The sequence below is a fragment of the Scatophagus argus genome, chromosome 18, assembly GCF_020382885.2.
Source record: "Scatophagus argus isolate fScaArg1 chromosome 18, fScaArg1.pri, whole genome shotgun sequence".
In the NCBI taxonomy this organism is placed as follows: domain Eukaryota; kingdom Metazoa; phylum Chordata; class Actinopteri; family Scatophagidae; genus Scatophagus; species Scatophagus argus.
In genome coordinates this window covers 11,554,997-11,577,816 of record NC_058510.1, presented here as the reverse complement: position 1 = coordinate 11,577,816, position 22,820 = coordinate 11,554,997, and the positions used below count along the sequence as shown (strand labels likewise).

The following is a 22,820-nucleotide window of genomic DNA, read 5'->3' as shown; positions in this document are numbered from 1 at the left end:
TACAACAGTGTGTACACAGGGCATTTCCATCCATCCCATCTACTTTGTTTGTGTTGTGTGGCCTCTTGTTGGGTCTCCATGGAAACCCTGTCAAAAGCACAAGAAATAATTCACCGCTTACCCTCCCTCAAGCCACCTGTTGTTATCGCCGCAACCCAATTGTTCCCGCTACTCAGCTGAAAATGGGAGAGCGAGAATTGCATGCAAGAGTTGCTTCTCTTGATTTAACAGGTACATCAGTATTATGCATAGTTCTATATGAAATATAGTGCTATATACTACTAACTATGGTACTACTACTAATACGATGTACATTTGTTGTGGTTAAGGCTTTTGTACTCAATATTCATTTGAACCTATAGGTGCACACATTACACATACATCAGCCCTAATTCAGTGTAGTGCTGGTTAGAGCATGTGTGCACTGCATGTGTGACTGAAATGGACTCCATATGAAGAAAATGCAATATGGGTCTCCCATTGCAGGCTATTGCCCGAAACCAGCTATGGCACAAAATGGTTTTTGCATGTACAATATGTTGAAACACACTGCAGCTTAGGAAAACATGCAGAGACAAAACCAAAAATTATCTTATTTTTATCTTATTTAATTAATTTGACAACACACATGCATAACATTCAGGAAAACAAATACACATAACACAACCAAACAGACAAATGCACTGCAAAAACACACAACACATAACAGGAATATGCTCATCTTGCATTTTGCCAGGTTTTAGAAGGGTAGCAGTAACAAAAGAAAAAGCTGAGTTTGCCTTAGCAATAACTCAAAAGGGGAACAGATGAGCAAACAATTAACAGTGAGGTTCATCAATTCACTAACATTACAAACAATACGTCTGGATTAGATACTGCATCATTGAATCCCTTGTACAATCATAGAAAATTTGAATTCAATGCAGTCATGGCAGATTCCATCACAACAATTAGATAATTACAAAATGTAAATAAAATGAGTGGCTATTGATGAACTAATATGTGCCGTAAATAGTATCTGAAATTGGGTTTAATTTCATTAAAAAAATTCAAGGGATTAAAACTAAAATAACAAAAGTACATGGATCAGTGAGCTGGCATTCATGAATGTTTTGGTAAAATACACACACACACACGCTATCCATCTGGATATCTATTTCCAATGACATTAAGGATGTGTTCAAGCATGTATCACTTGCCCTACGCATGGTCAGTGACAGCCTGGGTTGTTTGTATCAACCAAAAAGAATCAGAACAAGGGGGAAATGGTGGACAGTGAAGCGGGGTAGTAAGAAAATCTGTCTGCTACCTCAGTGCCTGTGGGGGTTTCATCGATGCTGGTTCTCAGGATACATGCTGTTTGAAGGTAGACAGCTCATCAAGTTTTCAGGGCATGAACCTGACCACCTGAGGCGGAGAAGAGCAGGACTACAGACACACTTATTACTGCCACAAAGCAAAGCTGTACAGTGTAATTTTAAATCTACAGAAGTATCTTTTCTTTTTCCATCCGTATACAAAATCTCTCTCAAGCTTTTTTCTTGATAAACTTTACTTAATCTACTTGAACATTACAAAATAATAAAAAGACCTTGTTTCATTGGAAAGATATCTTCTATATCGTCTATCTATCATTATGAGCATGAAAAACTCCCCTACTACAGACTTGAAAGATGTCGGCACATGTTTGTAGGTTGCTTCTTCTGAAAGAATGCATAGTGTATATGTATAGTGTAGAATGTATAGTCAGCATTGATTCACAGCAGTTTGAAAGAATTCCAATCATGGTAAGTCTTCACAGAGGGCGAAAAAAAAAAAGCCCATATAAACTTGAAAACTGAACTCACTCCTGCAGCAACATCCTATCCATCTCAGGGGAAGAAGGGTGCTGCTCCATCCTGAGTGTACACCCACATGAAGATGAAAATATAGAATGACTGATTCTGTCTGGTCATGTGTTGAGTCGATGTTTTGTTCAGAGGGGAAGTATCTGTTTGATTAGAATGCACAGGACCAACAAAAAACAAAGGATCTCAGGCTAGCCAGGGAGCTAAAAGGAAGACGAGCTTCTGACCAAAGGAGAAGGAGGCAGGACATCAAACCAAAGGTCTGTTAACAAAACTGCTGACAAGAAGTTGCACTTGAGGTTTAGGGTGCAAGCAGAACAAAAGCAACATTATGGTAAAAATTATCTATCTGGTGCCATCATCGGGTAATTGTTTTTAGTGTACTAATAGAGGAACATGGTAATCATTACCATGTTAGCATTGTAATTGCATCTTAACATGCTAATATTAGCATTTAGCTCAAAGCACCATTGCACTGTTATACAGCGTGACAAAGCCAGCAGTAGAGAGTAGGATGTACACTCTTCAGTCCGTTTCTGGCCAAATTATCATTTTGAGATTAACATACTGATGTATTAGCACATGCTTCCACATTAGTTGCTTGTTGTGTCTTTTTGGATGTCTAATCAAAACAATTCGCTGCCTTAAATCCCCAGACTGGTTTAAAGAAACTGGGCAAAGACAGTGAATTAGACCTGACCTTCAACCCTTCAAGAACTACAGCAAAGAAAGTGTGAGGCAAGGCACTTAACCCCTGATAGCCCCTGCTGACTACTACAGCCTCAGTCTAGAAAACTGCACTGGGCAGCTCCCAGGTGTCAAAGATCTTTTGTGTTAAAGACCAGTATGACTTCAGATATATAGAGGAGGAGAAATTAAATTTAGAAACAAAATCAATGATTAAGGAAGTTTGCAATTTATAATTTATGCAAAAGATCCATCGAATTTATGCAAGCATTCCAATAAATGAATGAAAAAGGTTTTCAAATTTTGCTGCGTCACATTGAAAAGCTCCTCCTTCTCCTATGCATATTTTATGTCTTAAAGTTTTTTTTTGATTTTGAAAATACACAGCTGGCATGAAAAGATACGGCTCCTATTTTGCATTTTCTGATTAAAGTAAATGGGGCTTGGGTTGCACTAACAGTTAATATACTTAAAAAAGAGAAAATATTAAAGAGAACTAACCCTATTAACAACATACGTCTTTATATACCATTTTATGTTATGGGTATGTGGGTAGTTGCACTACACAGTGCAACTACCCAAAGAAAACAGAGGTAAAGGAGGCATAGAAGTGCAGATAAGTGTCCTTAAAGAGTACAAAATCTGAAAACTCTTAAAATTCTGATTCATGCAAACCTGTCGACAGTTGCCAACTCAGATCACAGCAGTGGTAGATGTTTAGGTGCGGATAATCAGAAGACCATTTCCTTTTCTTGCTGGATGCTCACCATCCTCCAGTCAAATAGTGATAATAATCACAAGCACTCATGATAATCATACTGTTTCAACAGCTCAACCACTTCCATCAATACAGCTTAACGCTCCTCGATAGACTCTCTTCACATTGGCTTTCCCAATACAAAGCTTGACATTTCAATTCAAGCCAGACACTTCAGTTTCCAGGCAGACAATTACAGGCAAGGAGAATGCACTGAAATAAGGATAATTCTCAAACAACAGCCACCAGTGAACCAGTCGGTGATCCTGAACGAATTTTCAGGTGCGCCAAAACAGTCATGGCAATCCAAGGAGACAGAAGAGGCAGTCGGCTCTGACTGACATGCTTAGTGGGCCACGGCTAATGAGTGCTGATGCAGAGGCTCACGGATTGTCAGGGAGGCTGAAGTGTTGACCAGATGCAGATGGATGACAGTACGGGTTGCACAAGATACCGCATTCACAAATGTGTGTATTTGTGCCTCAAGCTCAGCTTCACTTTGATTTTGTTCTCCCTCTCATGGAAATTGTATTTGAAGAGATGCACGATTGGGATAATAAGCTCCAAGACATCATGTTTTATAAAACTGAAGCCACACATTTTAACATCGACACACAAACACGTAAAAAACAAAACACAAAGCTAAGCTAAGCACAAAGCACTTTTTTTTTTAATTTAATATCGCGAGGAATTGGGTGGAAACAGTACCAAAGCAGAATTGATTTTTCAATAAAGAAAAACATGCATTCTCTGCCATCCTTTCTTTATCTTCCTCCCTGCTCCCCTCCTCCCTCCACCTTCTACTTTGCTGCTGCCTCCTCCTGAAAATAGCCCAGAGAAAGTGATCTCTTTTCTGACAAGCGAATAGCCGTTTGCTCTCCTGTCAAGCTACAGTGGAAAGAAAGGTCGATGGTGTGCCTCCTGCGAGTGTGTCGGACACAAGATAAATGTGTGCATTAGCCTCTGCAAGTGCATCAAATCTGAACAGAGCGACAGAAGCGGTAGTTAATCTCTTTATAATAAGGATAATGTGTCCATCAATAAGCAAAGGTAAGCATGCAGTGTAAGGGGCTCTGAGATGCCTTGACATGAGCCTCTTCTCACTAGAAAAACAATTTGTTTGAAAGGGTAAATAATTCAAGACTTTTCAAAAGTTTGATGACATTGACTCTCATTACTTGCGTTACATACAGTGCTTGACCTAACTCGGCATTAGCAATCAAAGCCTGTCTTTTAAGGGGTTACATGCTGTAAAAGATCATTTTCAATTGTGTGCTTAAGTCGGATTCATAAAAGATGCTGAGCATAAAAAATAATCTTGTTTAAAGAGGTTCTAAGAGTCTCATTTCTAATTTAGACGCCTTTGATCTACAGTTAATATATGAAAACAAGATTACAGCGATTGTGGCGTCAGACAATACATATACATATTGGGAGTGTGTCGCCACTACAGTGAACAAGGGAGGAAGAAGGATTAATTCCTCACTCTTTTAATTGACAATCCCTATCACATTTACTCAAAGTTCACCACAAGCTCGGGTGCATATGTGTCCCAAACTACAATACCTGTACATAACCTGCATGAAAATCACTTCCATCAGGTGTAGGCTTTGCTTAGGGATAAAATCATTTCCACATCAAAGCAGTGTTATATAAATTTCTATGTATACATGGCTTTCTCCTTAAGTTCTACTTAAGATCAAAACTGATGACTGATGTTGTATAAAAGAACAGAATTTTAACTAAAAAATGGTGACACTCACCACCATCAGATGTTAATATTACATATACTACATTTCCACTTAAAATGATAAATGTACAAGGATGTTTCTCAAATCTAAGAGTTGCTTGTCATAGGGTTGAGGTGTGTGACTCTATGCCTCTCGTCCTATACTAAAGGAAAGGGAGAAAAGCTACTGTGAGAAACACTGAGGGAGTTTTGCGCATGCTATTCAATTACACTGAAACCAATGGGGCTTGTATGCACTCATGCGTATGCTGATGTCAATATGCACAGAAAAAAAAAATGGTTAACAAGGTTTTTGTTCATGCGAAATGCCTCTTGCACTGGAGTCAATAGTGTATGTCAATTGCTAGAGGGTAAAGCTATCGATGCCGCTCTGTCAATTTGTCATCTAATTATGTCAGACTCTATAGCACTGTTTAAACTTACAGCACAGACGTTGTAATTAAGTTAACAAGTTAAAAAGTACATTTAAAATAACAACTTCATTTTGAGTTTTAATTACATTGTGCACCAGCCCTCCCTATTTGTATACTTTTTGGGGAATTCCCATTGAGATAAAATGATTAAAACTGCTACTTAAGTTCATACTCTTAACACATGCCACACAGGCCGCTGACAATTTGGTTTTGGTCAGCATCTACTGTAATTTTAGCACTAAAAAATAATTAGTTAGTTCTAAAAACTTAACCAGTAACAACACTATAGTTCCAATTGTAAACAAACCCTCTAATCTTTAAGCAAATTTCTGTAAGTACTTTTAAGCAATAGTTGAAAAGATGTCACAATCAGATTTGTTCCACGTTTATATTCTTATTTCTTTTCATTAAACCGAAGGCAGGAGTTATAAAACTTATTGCCTGCTGTCAACCATGATGAAGCTGGTTAGCAGGCAGTTATGAAAGAATGAAGCATTTGACACCTTAAAGCACTGCTGTGACAGCACCATCAGAAAATAACACAGTTATTAGTGAAATGACAGAACATCAACATGAATCTATTCAGCTGTTTTTTGTGAGCACACACACTGGCAAACCACTTATTGGAAAATTGTCAAACAGTTGTCAAACTTTTTGCCTGAGAGGAACAAGGTAACTATTTCTTCACACAAAATAAACCATCAATCCCATAAAGATGGATTATGACTCTGCAAGATAGCTGTCGGTTGGATTCTGAGCTGCAGGAAGTGACAAAGTCCAGTGTGAACATTTGAGGATGAGTACAGAAAGGTGTACTAAAAAAAAATGCAAAATTACTGTCTACAAAAGGACTCTTTCAAAAGTTCTCAGGTCTATTGGGTATGCAACATTAAAATTAAAGAGAAAACCTGCATTGAACCGAGAATCATGTTGGGTTACTAATGTAATGGGTCTGTAGTCTTCTGACATATCTTTGAACAGCACTTCTTCGGGGTTAGTCCAGTAGAAATTCATTTTGGTCATGACCTTGAATGAAAAGGCTTGCACTAAAATCTAATAGCTTGTTCAACCAGCCAGCCCACAAACCATTTCCAAAAAAAAAAAAAAAAAAAAAAATCAATGTTGCCCCTGCAGTAGGGGGGAAGTACATTACATCCAGCCGCTAAGAAGCACACACACTGTGATGTGTTCAGCCGAGGAGATGCATCTTTACGGTCTACCCTCACGTCCTTGTTGATAACACACATTGTTTTGCCATCTGCATTTCGAAAACACTCAGTGAAATTACAAGTGGGAGGCTGTTGCAATGTCACGCTCCCCATAATGAGAAAATTAGAAAATGTCCCACCCAGTGTAAATTTTGTTCCAAGAACACACTCTGAAACACGTTTTATGTTTCACAGCTTTTGTGCAATTTCAGCTTTGAAAAACATCCTAAGCCAAAAGCAAACAGTATTTTTTTTTTTCCATCACAGAGTGCATCATTCACTTCCAATATTGATTTTAAGCAGGTTTAGGTTTAAAAAAAAAAACACAAAAACACTTCATACGTTGCATGATTCAAAACTGTTTTTGTTGTTTATGTTTTTGTTGCACTTCTCATTACTCACACAGTACAAAATTATAAACACTAAGGTCTTTGGTTTGACAGCAGACTGTCCTACAGAATTCATGTTGAACATTTTGCACAGGAATACAATTTCAAACTGAATCCTTGTATAGAAACAGAGCTGGTTGATGTTTTGAAAACAGAAAGAACAAACCAAAGCAAACCATTATGTCTACACTGCATTATGGAGTTATTTTTGATGCTAAACCCACTGGCACTAATCTTAAACCACAGTGTCATTTGATTCATTGCACAAAATTGCTTTCACACACACCATTGCTGACTGTATGAAATATTGAATGGTCGTCACTAGAACCTACGAGGCTTCAGCATACCTGTGTTTTTATTCATTAGAGATCTAATAAGCTAAGCTAATCAGAGGTTGGGAAAGTTGCTCAAATTAGATTTCACTGGCTCTCGGTTACAGTCACGCGTCCTGTGGATCCTGGTCTGTTTGGTGCTGTCAGCCCCGCGCACTCAGTCGGTTTCTTGCTAAGAACTACTTAGAACAAACAGGTTTTAACGACAATGAATGGCACAATTTACAGTTTGCCCCTATTGCCCCTATTAACTTTATTTATCCCCAAGACATGACACCACATAGCAACATGTAGCTAATATTTTTTGGTGTTATGTAGGAAGCAAACATTCTATAGTACTAAGCTTTACTCCAATCTTTAAAAGGGAAACACCATTTGTTATGTGTTTTATAGTGATGGGGATATTGCCTGCATCCAAAGAGGACTTTGGAGTTGGCTTTCATTGGTAGGTCCTTGGTGATACTGATTCAAGAGACTCAAAGAAGTCAAGTTACTCAGCTAAGTACATTAAGTGAACTGGAAGGACTCAAGTCTGCCATGACTATTCCTCTGAAAGACATTAAAGCTTTACCAGCTGATAGATCCAGTATTACTTGTGACTGTTTATTTTCATTTCTTTATTTTTTGTCTGGATGTGTAATGGTTGCTTAGTGTGAATGGACTTTCTTGTTGGGATCTTGTCTCTATGTCATTTGTTCTCAGGTCTCCCTTGCAAAATAAATCTAATAAGGCTTAAACACTACTGCTGAAAAGAAGGAACCGTAATCTTTTATGTGAGCTGAGAAAAGGAAGGCCATATTACTCCCTGGGTGTCTGCTATTAAGGGGACCACTTCAGAAGGGCCTGATTCATTTATGCATTTTTTAAAAGGGTGCAAAGCAAAGACAAATGCTTAAATGAAATTTGGTAACTTAATCTCAAAGATGTACTGCGGGAATGAGGTTGCCTTGAAATCTGATCTTCTCCTGGATGGCTGGCGGCCGAAGTCCAAATATAGGCCCGATGCTTTGGTAGCAATTGGGAGCTTTATTGATTTCCGGGCCTGTCGTCACGCCTGAGGTGACCTTTTGTTTGAGAATAATTGCTCTATTAGAGGGTTTATTCAGGCACCTGCTGGGTATCTCAGACACTATTATTGTCCAATAAAAATCTCCAGGCAGTAAAGCAGTGACCCTGTTCTGATATGTGGGGTGGACAGAGAGAGCCTGACTCTCTGCACTGCAGGGGCTTATCATCAAATGAGAACACAGGGCTGGCTCGGTACATTTGTGGGTTAACCCGAGCTCTAATACTGTTGGGAAGCTTGATAAGGTTCTAACATATATTGCTTTCATTGCATTGTTTCATTTCAGAGAAATGGCAAAAATCATTTACGATTCTGCAGAAGTTACTGTAGAATGAAATGTTCACACACGTGGCAAGCACATGAGAAATAACTCATTTATTGTTATTGAACGACCATATAATGCCTTTTAGAAAATATTGGGTAGTGTCAAAAGCGGCACAATATTTTTTCCAGTAACAATTGCTTCTGAACAATAATAAATATGAAGAAAAACAGGTTGCCCCTTCACCAATACTGAAATAAGCAGATCCCCATTCAAATGCAGCACAGGTTCTCTGTGGGTTCATCCAAAGTGTGATTAGCCCTTTCTCAGAATGTGGTTGAGCTTTTGGTTGGTCTTAGCTGAAGCACACTGGCTCCAAAACTTAAAGAGATGTTACAGAGAGATGCCAGCAGAAAGTCAATAATTAAAAAGAGAGCCAAAGAATTCTGTTTCTTTTAACATAGCTATTCTTCGTTCACAAGACCGTTTTTTGCCGAAAGAGCAAAAGTCAATAAAAGAGAAAGAATAAAGAAGGACATACTGAAAAGTCATACTGACATTATAGTGTCTGATGTCAAGGATGACTGTTGTAACATGTATTTAATACGAATTTATTTTATGTCTAGATATGAAAAGGGAATAAAACTCACACCTTCCAAAAGAGAGATGAAAGGGCATCTCAGTTCAACCTCAGAGGAGACATTGACAAGGCTTTCAATATGCCTGCTATCCTTTCAAATTTCCTATTATGACCTTAGCATAGGTGTGGTGAAAAGCCAGAGCTTTCATATCGAATTATTAATCTCTGTTCCTTAAAACAGGAAGACAGAAGGCATCCACACTGTATTATAAAAAGAGAGATGAAAGCGTTTATTATCGCTTGCATGTGTTAATTATCATGTTCGAATCAAACTTGGGACCTGGTTGTCACAGGCTACTTTGAAGCTCTGCTAGCGGGGCTGGGGGGAAAAAGCGACTGACAAACAGAAGGGTGAATGTTTGTGCTGGAGACGTCATGCTTTCCGTGAGTTTCTGCTGTCATGCTCCACATTCCCTCTGTTCCTTAAGCTTGGGCATAAACACTGAGGACTCACACTGTTTAATGTCATGCTGTCACTCTCGACTGCTCTTTTCTTTCAGAGCATAGCTACACACAGCCCTGGTCACGCTTAAAACACATCAACACTCATTTAAACCACAGCAAACTTTAAGCAAAAATACATGTTTAAAGTTCCATTGAAAATCGTTGGCATCAATTCAGTGTGTAACACATTCGGAAAGCTCCTGTTCAATGGTCTTAATGCACTAATGCTCTCTAATGCATCATGTTGCCACAAAGAAGGCAACAGCCTACACTTTCTCAGTGTGATGAAATTGATTTTCAACATGTTCTTTGTTCCCTGTTGGCAAAAACACACCAGAGAAGCTCTGAGATGCTGTTCGTTTATTGAAGCCAATTGTTCTTTCTTGCATGATCAATCCATATCCTACCACAATATAAGAGCGCGTGTTCTTCTGTTGCCTCCACAACAAAAACGGGAGAGGAACCTTGCTACATCTGACTGTGGTCTTTCCATGGAATATTGCAGGTTCTCAAGACCACTTCAAATACATTGGACAGATATTGTATTTGTCTGTTTGACCTATACGTAGCCTTACACCTATTATACAGTAAAAACAAACAACATGTGAAAGTGTTGTACCACATAGTAATGTTAGTTGATTCAGTCAAACCATGTGGTTGAAATCACACATATGGTGAGAAAGAGCCAAACGGCCACAGAGACGGAAGTCAAAACCACTTCAGTGATACTGGAACTTTCCTGTTAAGGCCTGTCCATTCAGCATCACCAACACACAACACAAAGCAGAAGACCAGCAAAGACAAAGCAGTGGTATTTGTCATCCAAGTGGCCTTACATATAAGTATAATTATATTTTTCCGTGTCTTCTAACATTTACCTTATGCTTGAATTGACATTTTTTTCCTGCTCAAAAGTCTGCAACAACCAAGAACTTAAAAAAACATATCAATTACAGTTAATTACGTTACTGGCCTGAAGCAACACAAGGGTCAATGACAGTTAAATATGTGATATAAAAAGTCACTGAATTGCATTCTGAGATTAATTTAGATCCAAAGTTTACTCACGGGTTTTTCTTTGTCTTCATTGAAAAGAAAGCAAATGACTGAGTGAGGGAGAACCTGTATTTCACAGATATAAGGAGAGCCAAGGCATATAATTCAGCGGCAATTGACAGCACCCTGCGGATCACTGAAATGAGATAATAAACTCCAGAGTGCAAACCCAGGGGCTGTGTGGACTTCTAATCTCTGAAATGGTAAAGAAGGAAGATTCAGTCATGCTGTGTAACTGCCACTTACTGTAGAATCACTCTTTTAATATCTCTGCTTGGTCAATGATACATTTTGTCAGGCTGATTATTTAAGCAGGCTAATTTATTAGAATACTTTTCATTAACAAAAAAACAAACTCTTTGGGAAATTCTCCATTTTATAACTGACTTTTTTTACATGCATATTCCACCAGGTCATAAATTGTTGCATTTACAGGGAATGAATAGATTATGAAAACCCTTAAACCTTTTGAGTGTGGGACTGACTTTCTGTAGTAATTACAGCCCTGCGTGGAATGCCAATTCCAGCAAAGTGCAGATGGACCACATTTTCATATCAGCAGAACAATAGTCAAATCAAAAGCTCCAATCAAGCTTCCTGTGGTGTTTGATGTTTGAACAAAGTCGGACGCTCACTTGCTGGAAGACTGAAATTAGGGCTGCATGCTCATTTGCCAGAATGAGATGCACATTAGCTAAGCATTTGATTCAATTTCAGTCGATAGTTCACAAAGGAAAAGCATAAACAAGATGGTGACACAATTACTGAATTAATGTTATTTTCCCACACTCAGTTTGCCTGCTTTAATCTGTGTGTGTTTTCTTTGTAAAACATCTCCATAGAAACTAGGATGGATGTTGCTGGAGTGTACCCAGCAAATGTCAAGATGAAAGCCAGAATATAAGGGATGGGCACTAAACATCACTGAGGTGGCATAATGGCTGCCAATATTTTCAGTGTGGAAAATCAGAAGGGGGTTGACATTGTCGCTTCTGACCAATTCCCTTCCACGCAAGCTTATTTTTTATAGCTAGAGGAAGCAGGAGTGGGCTGAGTGCCAGCAGATATGTTGTCAGCTCTGTCCTGGGCTGCCTGTCTGTCAGACTGCCGACAGGGATGCATGCTTTTCAAGAAGAGAAGGATAATATAGCAGCAGGCCGCCTACTTTCACGCTCCCATCACCATAATGTGATGAGCTGTCACATTAAAATCCTCCACTTGGTCAATTTGGATCCCCGTCAGTGTTGCAAGGCGGCAAGACTTATTGCAGCCATAACAATAACACTAAAGGGTTGAGGCGATAAATGTCAGCAGGAACACTGGTCGGAAGACTGGGCCAGGCTCTGAAAAGCAAGCTCATTCCTCTAGGCCTGTGCCAGGCTGAGCAGCCAGACACCAGGGTGTGAGCCCAGCCTTTAGCCTCCTGCAGGCTACTCAGTGCCACTAAAGGAAGTAGCGAGGAATTTTTGGTTCACCTGTAACTATTTTTAGGGAAAGATGCGGCTCTGCAAAATGAGAATTTTGGCAACCTTTACCAGATGTTAAGGGCAAAGGCTGAAACTGGGGTGTAAATAAAACAAAGATAATGACATTTCAAGCTCACCTTAGCTCTGTGTATCACTTTTAGTTGCCACACGTCCCTGGATCTGGCACAAACAGCCCAGCAGCAGCATGTCCAATGAAGCTGGAGCACCAGCTCCTCCTAATTCACATCTGAGCCTACAGGCAATTACCTGCTTATCGTTTGTGACTAGAGCTCGCTCTTCTGAATGTTTGTCACCAAGGGGGAGGTGGAGCAGAGACGACAGCAGGACTGGGGGTGGACGCGGCATTGCTCAACGTTTCAATTAGAGACTCGAAGGAACATGGCGGCTACTGATCGCCTTCCTGATCCACAGCACTGGGCCTCTAATTACAGGAGGTCGATAAGGCCAGAAAACACAGCTCAAATGGACTGAGGCAAGGCGCAGATAAACACACAAACAACCAAAAGACAAGAATACAAAAACATCCACACTGATCCACACATGCTGTATATGGTGTACAGACAGATACAGGCCGACACCACCCTGACAGTCTGAAGCATGATTAATTTGACTTGCTCAGCATACAAGTACATGCAGCATAGAGGCTGGAAATTTCTGGTTCAACATCCTATTGCAGGTTAACTAGAAAAAAAAACCCCAAAACATTCTAGCACACATTATTCTAAACGCATTTATCTTATTTACCTCCTCATGAAACCACTCTTTTCTCCTGAGTAAAAAGGGAGAAAGGAAAGAAATCTTTAGTTTAAAATTCTTGGTGAGTTGCTTTATTTATGCAAATATGACCACTCTGAAGTTGATATAGAAAAGGCTGAACCAACTTTAATAGGATCTATATGCATATTCTGTGCTGACTTCTATATCTTAGAGACACAATTAGAATACAACAAAGCAAGACACCTGGCAGGAAAAATGCTGACCTTTTCCTAAATGAGGTGGTTTCACACACCGTTTGGAAACTCCTCCTGAGGTGTTTTTCACAAACAGACACGCACAGGCCTGATGTCTACACTGGCTATTAGCGAGATGGAGGATTGTCATGACATTTAGTTTGACCGTTGCTCCAAACGCTGAATATTTATTGCTTTATTAAAGCAACTGCCTCCCACACGTTATAAGCCATTTCGGCAAAGAACATTTAAATCATGACAACAATCATGATGAATCATTGTGGTGGCTGGCTGGCAATCTCGCCTCTAATCTCCACTTCAGACCCAAACATCACGGCTCGGTTGTTCATAATTGCCCTTAAGATGAACTATGTTAAAAACATTAGGGGCATCCAATTCTCCTTTAAATCAATCTTCCAATCCCTCTTTCCAGTCAAGGGCACTCAGCAGAAGGTGAAATTGGCCTATTATCTATTTGCATTTCAAAAGTGAGTCATCTTGGTAGTCACTTGTTTTGGCCATGAAGCTTATCTCTGTCATTAACAAGTAACCGTGCACTACAGGTACAACACGGTGAGATAGAAAAAAAAAAAAAGAAAAAAAATCATGAATAGCATGGGATAATGGTGAATAACCTGAAGTCACGCTAGCTACTGATTCACTGTCATGGGAAATCTGGTGAAATGAACAGGGAATCACAACAGGTCTGATACATAATATAGACCTGTGTAATTTCAAATTAAATCAGTGTATATGGCCTAAAGGAAAAATACTAAATCTATTATATATCTAATATCTAAATCCAAGACGGAAGCACAGTAGCGAGAACCTGGCAAGAGAACTAGAAATTCAAATTATGCAATGCAAAGAAGATGCAGAGATGAGTTCTACCTCATACATATGTAAAACTGCCTCTTGGGACAAAGGCAAACTTTCTATTTTTTTGTACTTTACAGTTTCAGCATTTTGACATTCTTACAGGCCCAAAGAATTCATCACACTGAGGGAACAGGGGACAGTCCACCCCTGGTGAATTAACAATAACTTGTAGGGCAAGACAGTAAACTACTGTGCCTACTGAGCTAACCGCTAATAAGCTGAATAGCTGGGAACACCCTGCTTGTCAGTTATTGTAGCTTTCTAAGTTTCTCTATACAGGGTCGTTTACGCCTCCGGGCATTTTGTTCTCAAGTTTTTACATCATCACACCATCACAAAATAATAAGGAAAATAACTGAGCTAGAACACTGTTAGCAGATATTCATATGGGAGAATTTGTTTATAAAGATGTACACGATACAGACAAAAGTACTGGGATGGGGCTGCTTTTCAGGGGTTGGGCTGGGCCCCTTACTTTCAGTGAAGGGAAATCTTAATGCTTCAGGATACCAAGACATTTTGGACAATTTTAAGCTCCCAACTTTGTGGCAACAGTATGGGGGAGGAACTTTTCTATTCCAGCATGACTGTGTCCCAGTGCACAAAGCAAAGTCCATAAAGACATGGTTGGATGAGTTTGGTGTGGAAGAACTTTACTGGCCCACACAGAGCCCTGAACTCAACCCCATCCAACACCTTTGGGATGATCTGGAACAGAGATTGTGAACCAGGCCTTTTTGCCCAACATCAGTGTTTCACCTCACAAATGCTCTACTGCATGAATGGACAAAAATTTCCACAGAAACACTCCATTCCAATCTTGTGCAAAGCTTTCCCAAAAAAGAGGAAGCTGTTATAGCTGCAAAACTGTGTGTGTGTATTTAGAATGCAATGTCATTAAAGTCAGGTGGTCAGGTGTCACCATACTTTTGTCTATGCACTGTGCCGTCAGTGCATTGAGTGAATCTACTAACCTCAGGCATTCCACTGAAATGAACTGATTTTTCAGCAAAGCTTTGCTGCTTTGAATGTGTGAGCAGGCCATAACATGTGCTACACAGGCAGAGCAGATCTGAATTCACTGCAGTCTAAGCTGTGACCACACTGCTATGGGACTTCCTGACTGAGCACAAGGGCCTTTGACACCTGATTTGGAAACAAATTGTGATCACTTTCACAATAGACCACTTATTACATTACTGATGAATTGGCTTGTGAAAAAGGGAGATGAGTCTATGTTAACAACATTAGACAGGTTTGTGGACAGAGGCCCTTCTGGATCAACAGATACGAATGCACAGACACACAAGGTTGTAAAAAGGAAACCAAAGGGCACTGAAACACCATCACTGCAGGATATAGAACAGACTGTCGCCAAGTCTGTGCAAAAATACAAACACTATAGCAGGTGCGGTGATTCCTCGATGTCCCACTGTGTTTTGTGTGCAAGTTGCTACTTTAATTAACATCTGTTTAAGCACTGATCACTTGAGCTGTTCATCAGCAGGCCACTGAGGCAGCGGCTCTACCACAGTGAGTTGAATGAAACAAAATACAGCTAATTAAAACCACACTTGTTTTCTCAGTGCAATACTACACACAAAAAAAACACACAAAAAAAGTCATCTCTACCATATTTAAACTTCTCACCAGCTTGAAAGAACACGTTTCTATCTGACTTTTTTTTTATCCTGTCAATATTTTGGTTTAACTTTGATGTGAGCATCTTCACATTTTATGCTTGAATTTATCAGCTTACAGCAGACAGGCACCATTTCAAATATCAAAATATTTTATCAATATTTGAGCACACCTTTGGAAAGCTTATTTAGGATCTGTATTATAGTATCTTAGATGAAACACAAGTATACTTGTAGTGCATTTCAGCTGCGCCACAGTTGCTTCTTTGTTTTGTGGTCATGTACTACAGATGACAGTAGTGCACATGGTGCTGCTACAGGAAGCTGTTTCTGTTTAAAATTAAAAGCCCTGTAGTGTCACTGTAGACACCTTGTGATAAAATTCAGTATACTGGTCTAGTCCTGTGTTAGACTTCACATCAAACCAATTTGAAATAGGCTCAACCCTATTCGTATTTCATACCCTTTTTCTGATACATATAATTGCCCAAGATCCCTCCAATGCCTTCTAGCATTTTCATGTATCACAAAAGCTATGGAAAATAGAAAATATGACTTGGAAGCAGTGAAAAGCTAAAAAGTGTGTGAAACCTACCATCCTACCCATACTCTGGCTAGTCTATGATTAATACTTTCTTTGGGTATCTATTCTGTTCAGAACACCCACAGGATGCTCCATTCAGCTGCCTTGATGGCCTGATGTGAGGTTTTGGGTTTGAATCCCGTCAAAGACCTTTACTGCTCCATGAGTATGAGATCTACACCTTGCCTCTGAGCTTGGCTCTCATAGTATCTATGTCTCTTCTTTCAGCATGCATTACCAAGTTCATGAGTCACACAGAAAGTGAAAAAAGCAGGAAAAAGGCTGGTTTTTGGGCTGAATGGTGGAGGCGTCTTCACTGAAGTCTTCGCCATTAAATGCCGGGTGCTGTGATCCTGCTTAAAAGTTGTGCTGGGCTCTGAATGGCTGTGAGAAGAGATCTAAACTTAGAAAATACCAATTTCTCATGTAATGTTACATCATTAAATTGCTCACAGCATACAAATATTTATCACAACAGAAGGTTTATGAGATAAAGGAGACCAAAAAGATAAGACAGGCACAGATTCAGAACTATTTAAGTTTTCATTTGACAGATTTCTGTCAGTATCAAGCACCAAACTTTAATATTAATATATTTGCATTAGCATCAGCATTATCTGGTCCATTATATACAGAGATTGTGCAATACCACCAACAAAGACGCTCTGCTTCAGTCTTTTTTTCTTTACACCAAACCAAACAATGGCAGAAAATACTAACCCAGCGTGTGATTTTAGGTGTTCTGGAAGCAAACTGTGAATGTAATTAGTCAAAGACAAGTATGTTTTGACATCAAACGTTCTTACTTTAGCTTTAATTTATTTCAAAATGTCTCATCTTTGTAAGCGCATTACAAAACCCCTCCCTGGCTCAACCTTTCACACCCCGAAAACCTCCAACCTGTAGCAGTAATGAGGGTTAGTGGTGTGGCTCTCTGTGCCTGGATGATTACTGGAGGGCTGGTGTTGCTATCTCTGGTGAGCTGCCCTCTATCTGTGTCTTCTGTCCCTGGACCATAAGCCCTGCCAGCACACCATCAATCAGGAGGCCACAACAGGACCTCACGTAATCACAGTGGCTGTGTATGTTTGTGTGTGTATGTGTGTGTCTGCATACACCAGTAACATGTGCATGCATGCATGTCTGTTACATTTCTGATTTTACAGCCTAATGTGCTTGAAGCAATTTTTCACTTTGCTGGAGCTTCACACCTCAGGAAATTCCGCTGACAGCCACCATTTACTATTTACTGGTGTTGCAGCACTGCTGGCTCTCGAATCCCATCAGTTGTTACAAAAAAGGTTTACTGGTGTTAACTATCTGTTTTGCTCTAAATTCTCAAAATCAAATGTTCCAATTAAGATTACAAATACCAAATGCAGCCAATACTGTCAGCTAAGCATCCATCACACAATAAGTGTGTTATGTAAGCTAATAAGTCACAGCCAAATTTGTGCCAGCATGTAATATTGGTTCAACAAGAAGCACTGATTTTTTTTTTCTTCCTTCTTTTAGTGTCGAAATGAACAGCAGATTAACCAACAGCCAGAAAATTAATCTTTTCAATCAATTATCAAGCAAAAATGCCACACATTGTCTGGTCCCAGGTTAGCAAAACTGGCTGGATAAAACAAATACATGGGAGCCAACACATTGGGACTGGCAATTCTTCATGTTGGTGATTTTGTATACTCAACAATTAATTGAATTGGGACATATTTAACAGATTCAATATTTCAGTCCGTCAGAGCTCAAGATAATGTCTGATTTGTCTAACCAAGAGTCTTAACCCAGACATTCACTGCACATAGATATTTTACAAACGTATGTACAACAACAGCAGAAAATGTTTTGTGGGTTTTGCTTGGAGGAATGACAAAACATGAGTCAATTCACAAAGTGCATGTTTCCAACAACTGGGTGATCCACGGATCATGCCAACATTATGTTACTTTGAAGTCCATCAGTTGCTTGTGCTGATGTTTGTGCCTGGATACTGTATCCAGTCCAGCAAGGTGGGACTGCCAGACCTTTGCTTGCCTCCGAGGGTGTGACTAACAGCCTACACCTGAGTCGCAGCAGGGGAAGACTGTCTGCTCGGCAGGATGAAGTCAAGTGCCCCTCTCACCTTTTCTGTCATGTCTACACAGGTGAAGCGTGCAGGTGGAGGCAGGCAGTGACAGATGCTGTCTAAAGTTACACTTTGTGTTGACAGACTGGCTCAAAACAGGGAAAACTTCACAAAACAGAACATCCTTTCTGCATGTGACAGAAAACCGCAGACTGAACAGCAGTATAAAGGCAGCTTCCGCATTCGCAAGTTCAGAAATGGCTTTCAAGCTCTTGTCTGGTCAAGTTCAGGATTTAAAGATGAGATGATATCAAGGCAAAAGATGATAAAAAGCTCCAAGTTCTTTTTTTGAAGTTGAATGAAATTGTATGGTGCAACACAAAGAAAACTGTTACTACTGTAAAACCAGTCAAAGCATTTCCACAATGGTGTTGCTAGAAAGACACAGCATGCTTCTGTAACTATATTGTTTCAGGTGCTACATAATTGTGTCACGTGCCTTTCCAAAAAAGTTTGGAGGTAAATCTAAATCTATATTTCATCTAGTCGACAAATCGACAAACTTTCAAGATCAGTCACATAATTGCATTATTATTTAAATGGACTGTCTCTCTGCAGTAGCTGTATTATTTATCAATCCTGACATTACTGGTACACAATCAAAATTTGTGGGGGCTTTTTTCCCCCCCAGAACATTAAATATTGATAATTTAAAAAATAAACTCCATTGTTTTCTCCATTATTAGCGCTGTAAGGCTCTTCTGTGTACTTCTGTGGAGGTCGGTCAACAGATGCTCCATCATCACTGACTGACTGATGGAGGGTGCAAAGAAAACAGAGCAGAGCCACCCTGCGCCACACTGAAACGCAACAGTGCTTGTTCAGGCTTCAAACTGGAGAGACAGTTCAACACCAGCTTTTTTTCCCCGCAGAAGTCACACGTTTTAAAGGCATTTCAATTAGAAAAGTCGAAGGCACGAGCATGACAAGATGACTACTATGCGATTAAAACTGTTGATATAAACCCCAGTCGCACATTCGCAGGCCTTTACAAATGTACAGTGTGATTCAAGTTGGGTTCACTGAGCTGATTTGCTGTCCTCCCTGCAAGGTGAAGCGCACTGGATGCAACGGAAAACAAACTGCTCGTTGTCTCCCGTGCGTAAAGTCACTGAATAATGAACACCGCTCAGCCTAATGATGATGATGATCGGAGTCGAGCACGGGGGCTCTAAAATTCGCCAGTCGTGATGAACAGACAGCACAGCACAGGACTCAAGAGTGCAAACGTTTATTACGAGCGGAAGCTACCAAATTGTTGTGTTTTTTTTTTCCTTCCTTTATCCAAGCGGTCAGGGAAAAAAAGTCACCGCAGAGCTGCATGCTAAACCCTAAATCAGCATCGGTCAGCCAACGCAGGGTGACACAGGTTAATATTGATGTTAATATGCGAGTGCAAGAGAAGTGAGAGAAAAGCTCATCGGTACCTGGTCTTGCTGTTGAGCCGCTTTCGACGGCGCATTGCCTTCCTTCGCCGTGGTCATGATTTCCTACAGCGGGGAGAAACTGATGTTTCCCCGGCAGAAGGAACAGAAAAATGCAAATTACGGAAAGATACACCGGTGCGGCAGAGAACCGGCGGGCAGAAGGAAAAAAAAAAAAGAAAAAGAAAGGCGGTCTGTTCACGGCGCCCACTGGCTGCCTTTGCAGCGGCCAAGGTGTGAAATAACAAGTGGTGGTCGGGCGCGCAGCTCAAGATGATAAAAGGCGAAAGGTTCTCAGTGGAAGCGAAAGAGAAGAGAAGGAGGAGACAGCAGAGAGAGAGAGAGAGAGAGAGAGAGAGAGAGAGAGAGAGAGAGAGAGGGAGAGAGAGAGAGGGAGGGAGAGGGAGGGAGAGAAGCCGCACATCTCTTCTTTAAACGCTTGATGCGGGACTCGTGCACTCAGTATTCCACAGGCGCGTGCGCCCACGCACACTTGGCTTGCAAGTGAGCCAAAGGGGGGTGGGGGGGGCATGTGTTGCGGCGGATAGCAATTAAAAATGCACACTGAGATTAAGTTCTGAAACTTTAATGCTGAATTCATGAGGAATGTTCATGCAACCAGGAGGACATTTTAACCCTCCCCTTTCAATTCTATACACTGTCAAATATTGATGCTTTTCATAGTTTATTCATATTTATTAAAAAAACAAAAGGTCTCATTAAATCAAATCCCATGCTTCCCTTTGTTTTTCAGAGATGATGCTGTGGTGAAGCTGCTGGTAAACCAGATGGGTAAACGTTAAAGCAGCCTGATTCAGATTTTTCGTGCAGCATGTGGATATAACAGTCTCTACATTAGGTAACTTTCTTGCTGTAATTAGAAACAACACACTAATGTGTTACTACATTGATGCATTAGCAATACTGAAACACATGGTTTTAAGGTAATGTAACTTGATTAAATATTATTCAGCAGCAACAGGAGTAATAACACTGACAGTATATAAGACATGAGTGGCTGTCAAAAGATATGACCCAGGCCATGAAGTAGCCACAATATAGTGGAACTTTTTAGGAGGTAAAAACTGCTTTTACTACAGTTCAGTCAGTCTGAGGTTTTAACTAAATCTTTGACACTGAAATATAATTATAATGTTCACTTCACTGCAGCAGTACTGAAATGTCTACATTTTGAAAGCTAAACTTTTCACAAGCTTGTTCAGTTAATTACATCTGGAAAACGTGTCGTGCGATCCCTTGGAAACACTGTGAGGAAATGATTTACTTTGATTTGTTCTGAGATGTACTTAATGTTAATTAATACCTTAGTCTCCAGTTTGACTCTTTATATTGAGAGTTTGCAACCGAATGAGCTGCATGGTTAATTAAAATCAGGTGGAAACTCGGTGAAGTCAATTACCCCGGAATCCCAAATGAATGTCTGCAGTGTTGCTTCATATGACCAGCAGAGCAGAGTGGGCAGAAAAAGGCCTTTCCTTCAGAAAGGGAGCAGCAAAGGAAAAATCCACTGAAACCTTTGGATGAGATATCACAGATATCATCCTGTGTTATTATTTTGTTTTGTCCTTTCTCTCAACCTGCTCAATGTGATCCATTTTTTTAGTGATTTCTCTACATTTGCATGAGTTTTACATTCCCCAAAGAAAGGGTTTCTCTGTGAATTAAATGTTGCAGTGCAGCCATCAGCTCATTACCACTGAATTTTTCTACTTGAGAAATGTGAGCAAAGCCTACGTTTCCCAGGCCTCATCTTCTTGGGTCTGTCTGTAAAAACATTCATAGAAATCCATTTAATCATTGCTAAGATATTTCAGTCTGGACGCAAGCGGGGGACTGACCAAACAACTGAAAACCAGACCTGCATTCCTTGAGCCACGCCACTAAAGTGGCTAAAAACCGCTCGTAATTCACAAGCTATTGTATCTGCAATGATTTCATTAGTGCAATCTGAAAACTTTGCATTTTGATCCTCACCCCAACGTAATGGATGCGATGCCATTTGTGAGATATGAAAAAGTATCCACTTGTGGCTCAACACTACACAAGCAGCCTCCATAAACTCAGCCTGTGTTTACCATCAAGAAGGTGATGTATGAAACTGAAACAACTTCTCAACAGCCAATCAATCAGCTCCAAAATAATGATGGCCACTCTGGGCCAAAGCCCTATTGGCTGATGACGGATGCTGTGTGGTCGGACCACGGCAGCCGAGAACAAAATAACCACCCTATTGCGGCTGTGTTACAGAATCTTTGATGTTGACAAATGGACAAGAGACGGCAGTGATAAATGCTCCTGGGGAGTGGCTCTGTTTAAACACACAATCCTGGAAAGTCAGGAATTAACTGACTGACAGTGCCAACCGGCCCAAACAGATGGAGCTATCTGCTGACTTCTGCCTCATCACTGCACTGCTAGTGCCAAGCTAGAAGCCAATCTAATGCACTGGACGTGCTTTTGGCTAATTAAAACTTACATAATCTTAAAATACATACACTTATGCATTATTTTGGCAGTGATTATAGTTTTGTAATTACTGGAAACAAAATCGTGGCCACTGGGTGATGATTATGCAGATAAACATAATTGCTATTGTTAAAGAGGCGTCTCCAATTAAACCTGCAAATGTCAAGTCTGACATTTATATTTAACTTGCTTCACTGCAGCCACGAGGTGGACTGACTGACTGACTTGAAAAGTCTGACATATCCTGACATATCCCTCCATAGACTAAAAAGACAGCGAAAGTCACAAAGTTCTGAAAAATGAACTGATACGCTGTTGATCGTTCAAATTGAGAGGTGAAATGAAAAGGGGGGGGCGGCTGTCAGTTTGATTTGAAATTTAAAAAAAG

General features: G+C 40.1%; 1 protein-coding gene across 4 annotated transcripts in view; it reads right to left on the bottom strand.

The window, feature by feature from the left end:
• LOC124049588 (dipeptidyl aminopeptidase-like protein 6) overlaps positions 1 to 22,820 on the bottom strand; it is a 179,840-nt gene that overhangs the window by 59,393 nt on the left and 97,627 nt on the right. The window contains exon 1 of one of the 4 annotated variants that reach the window (XM_046371427.1): positions 19,949 to 20,262. The exons of the other annotated variants lie outside the window; for them this stretch is intronic. Coding sequence (XP_046227383.1) covers positions 19,949 to 20,005 — 57 coding nt within the window. The 5' untranslated portion in view covers positions 20,006 to 20,262. Of the gene's footprint in view, positions 1 to 19,948; positions 20,263 to 22,820 lie in introns of those variants that run through there. 4 annotated transcript variants of the gene reach the window in all.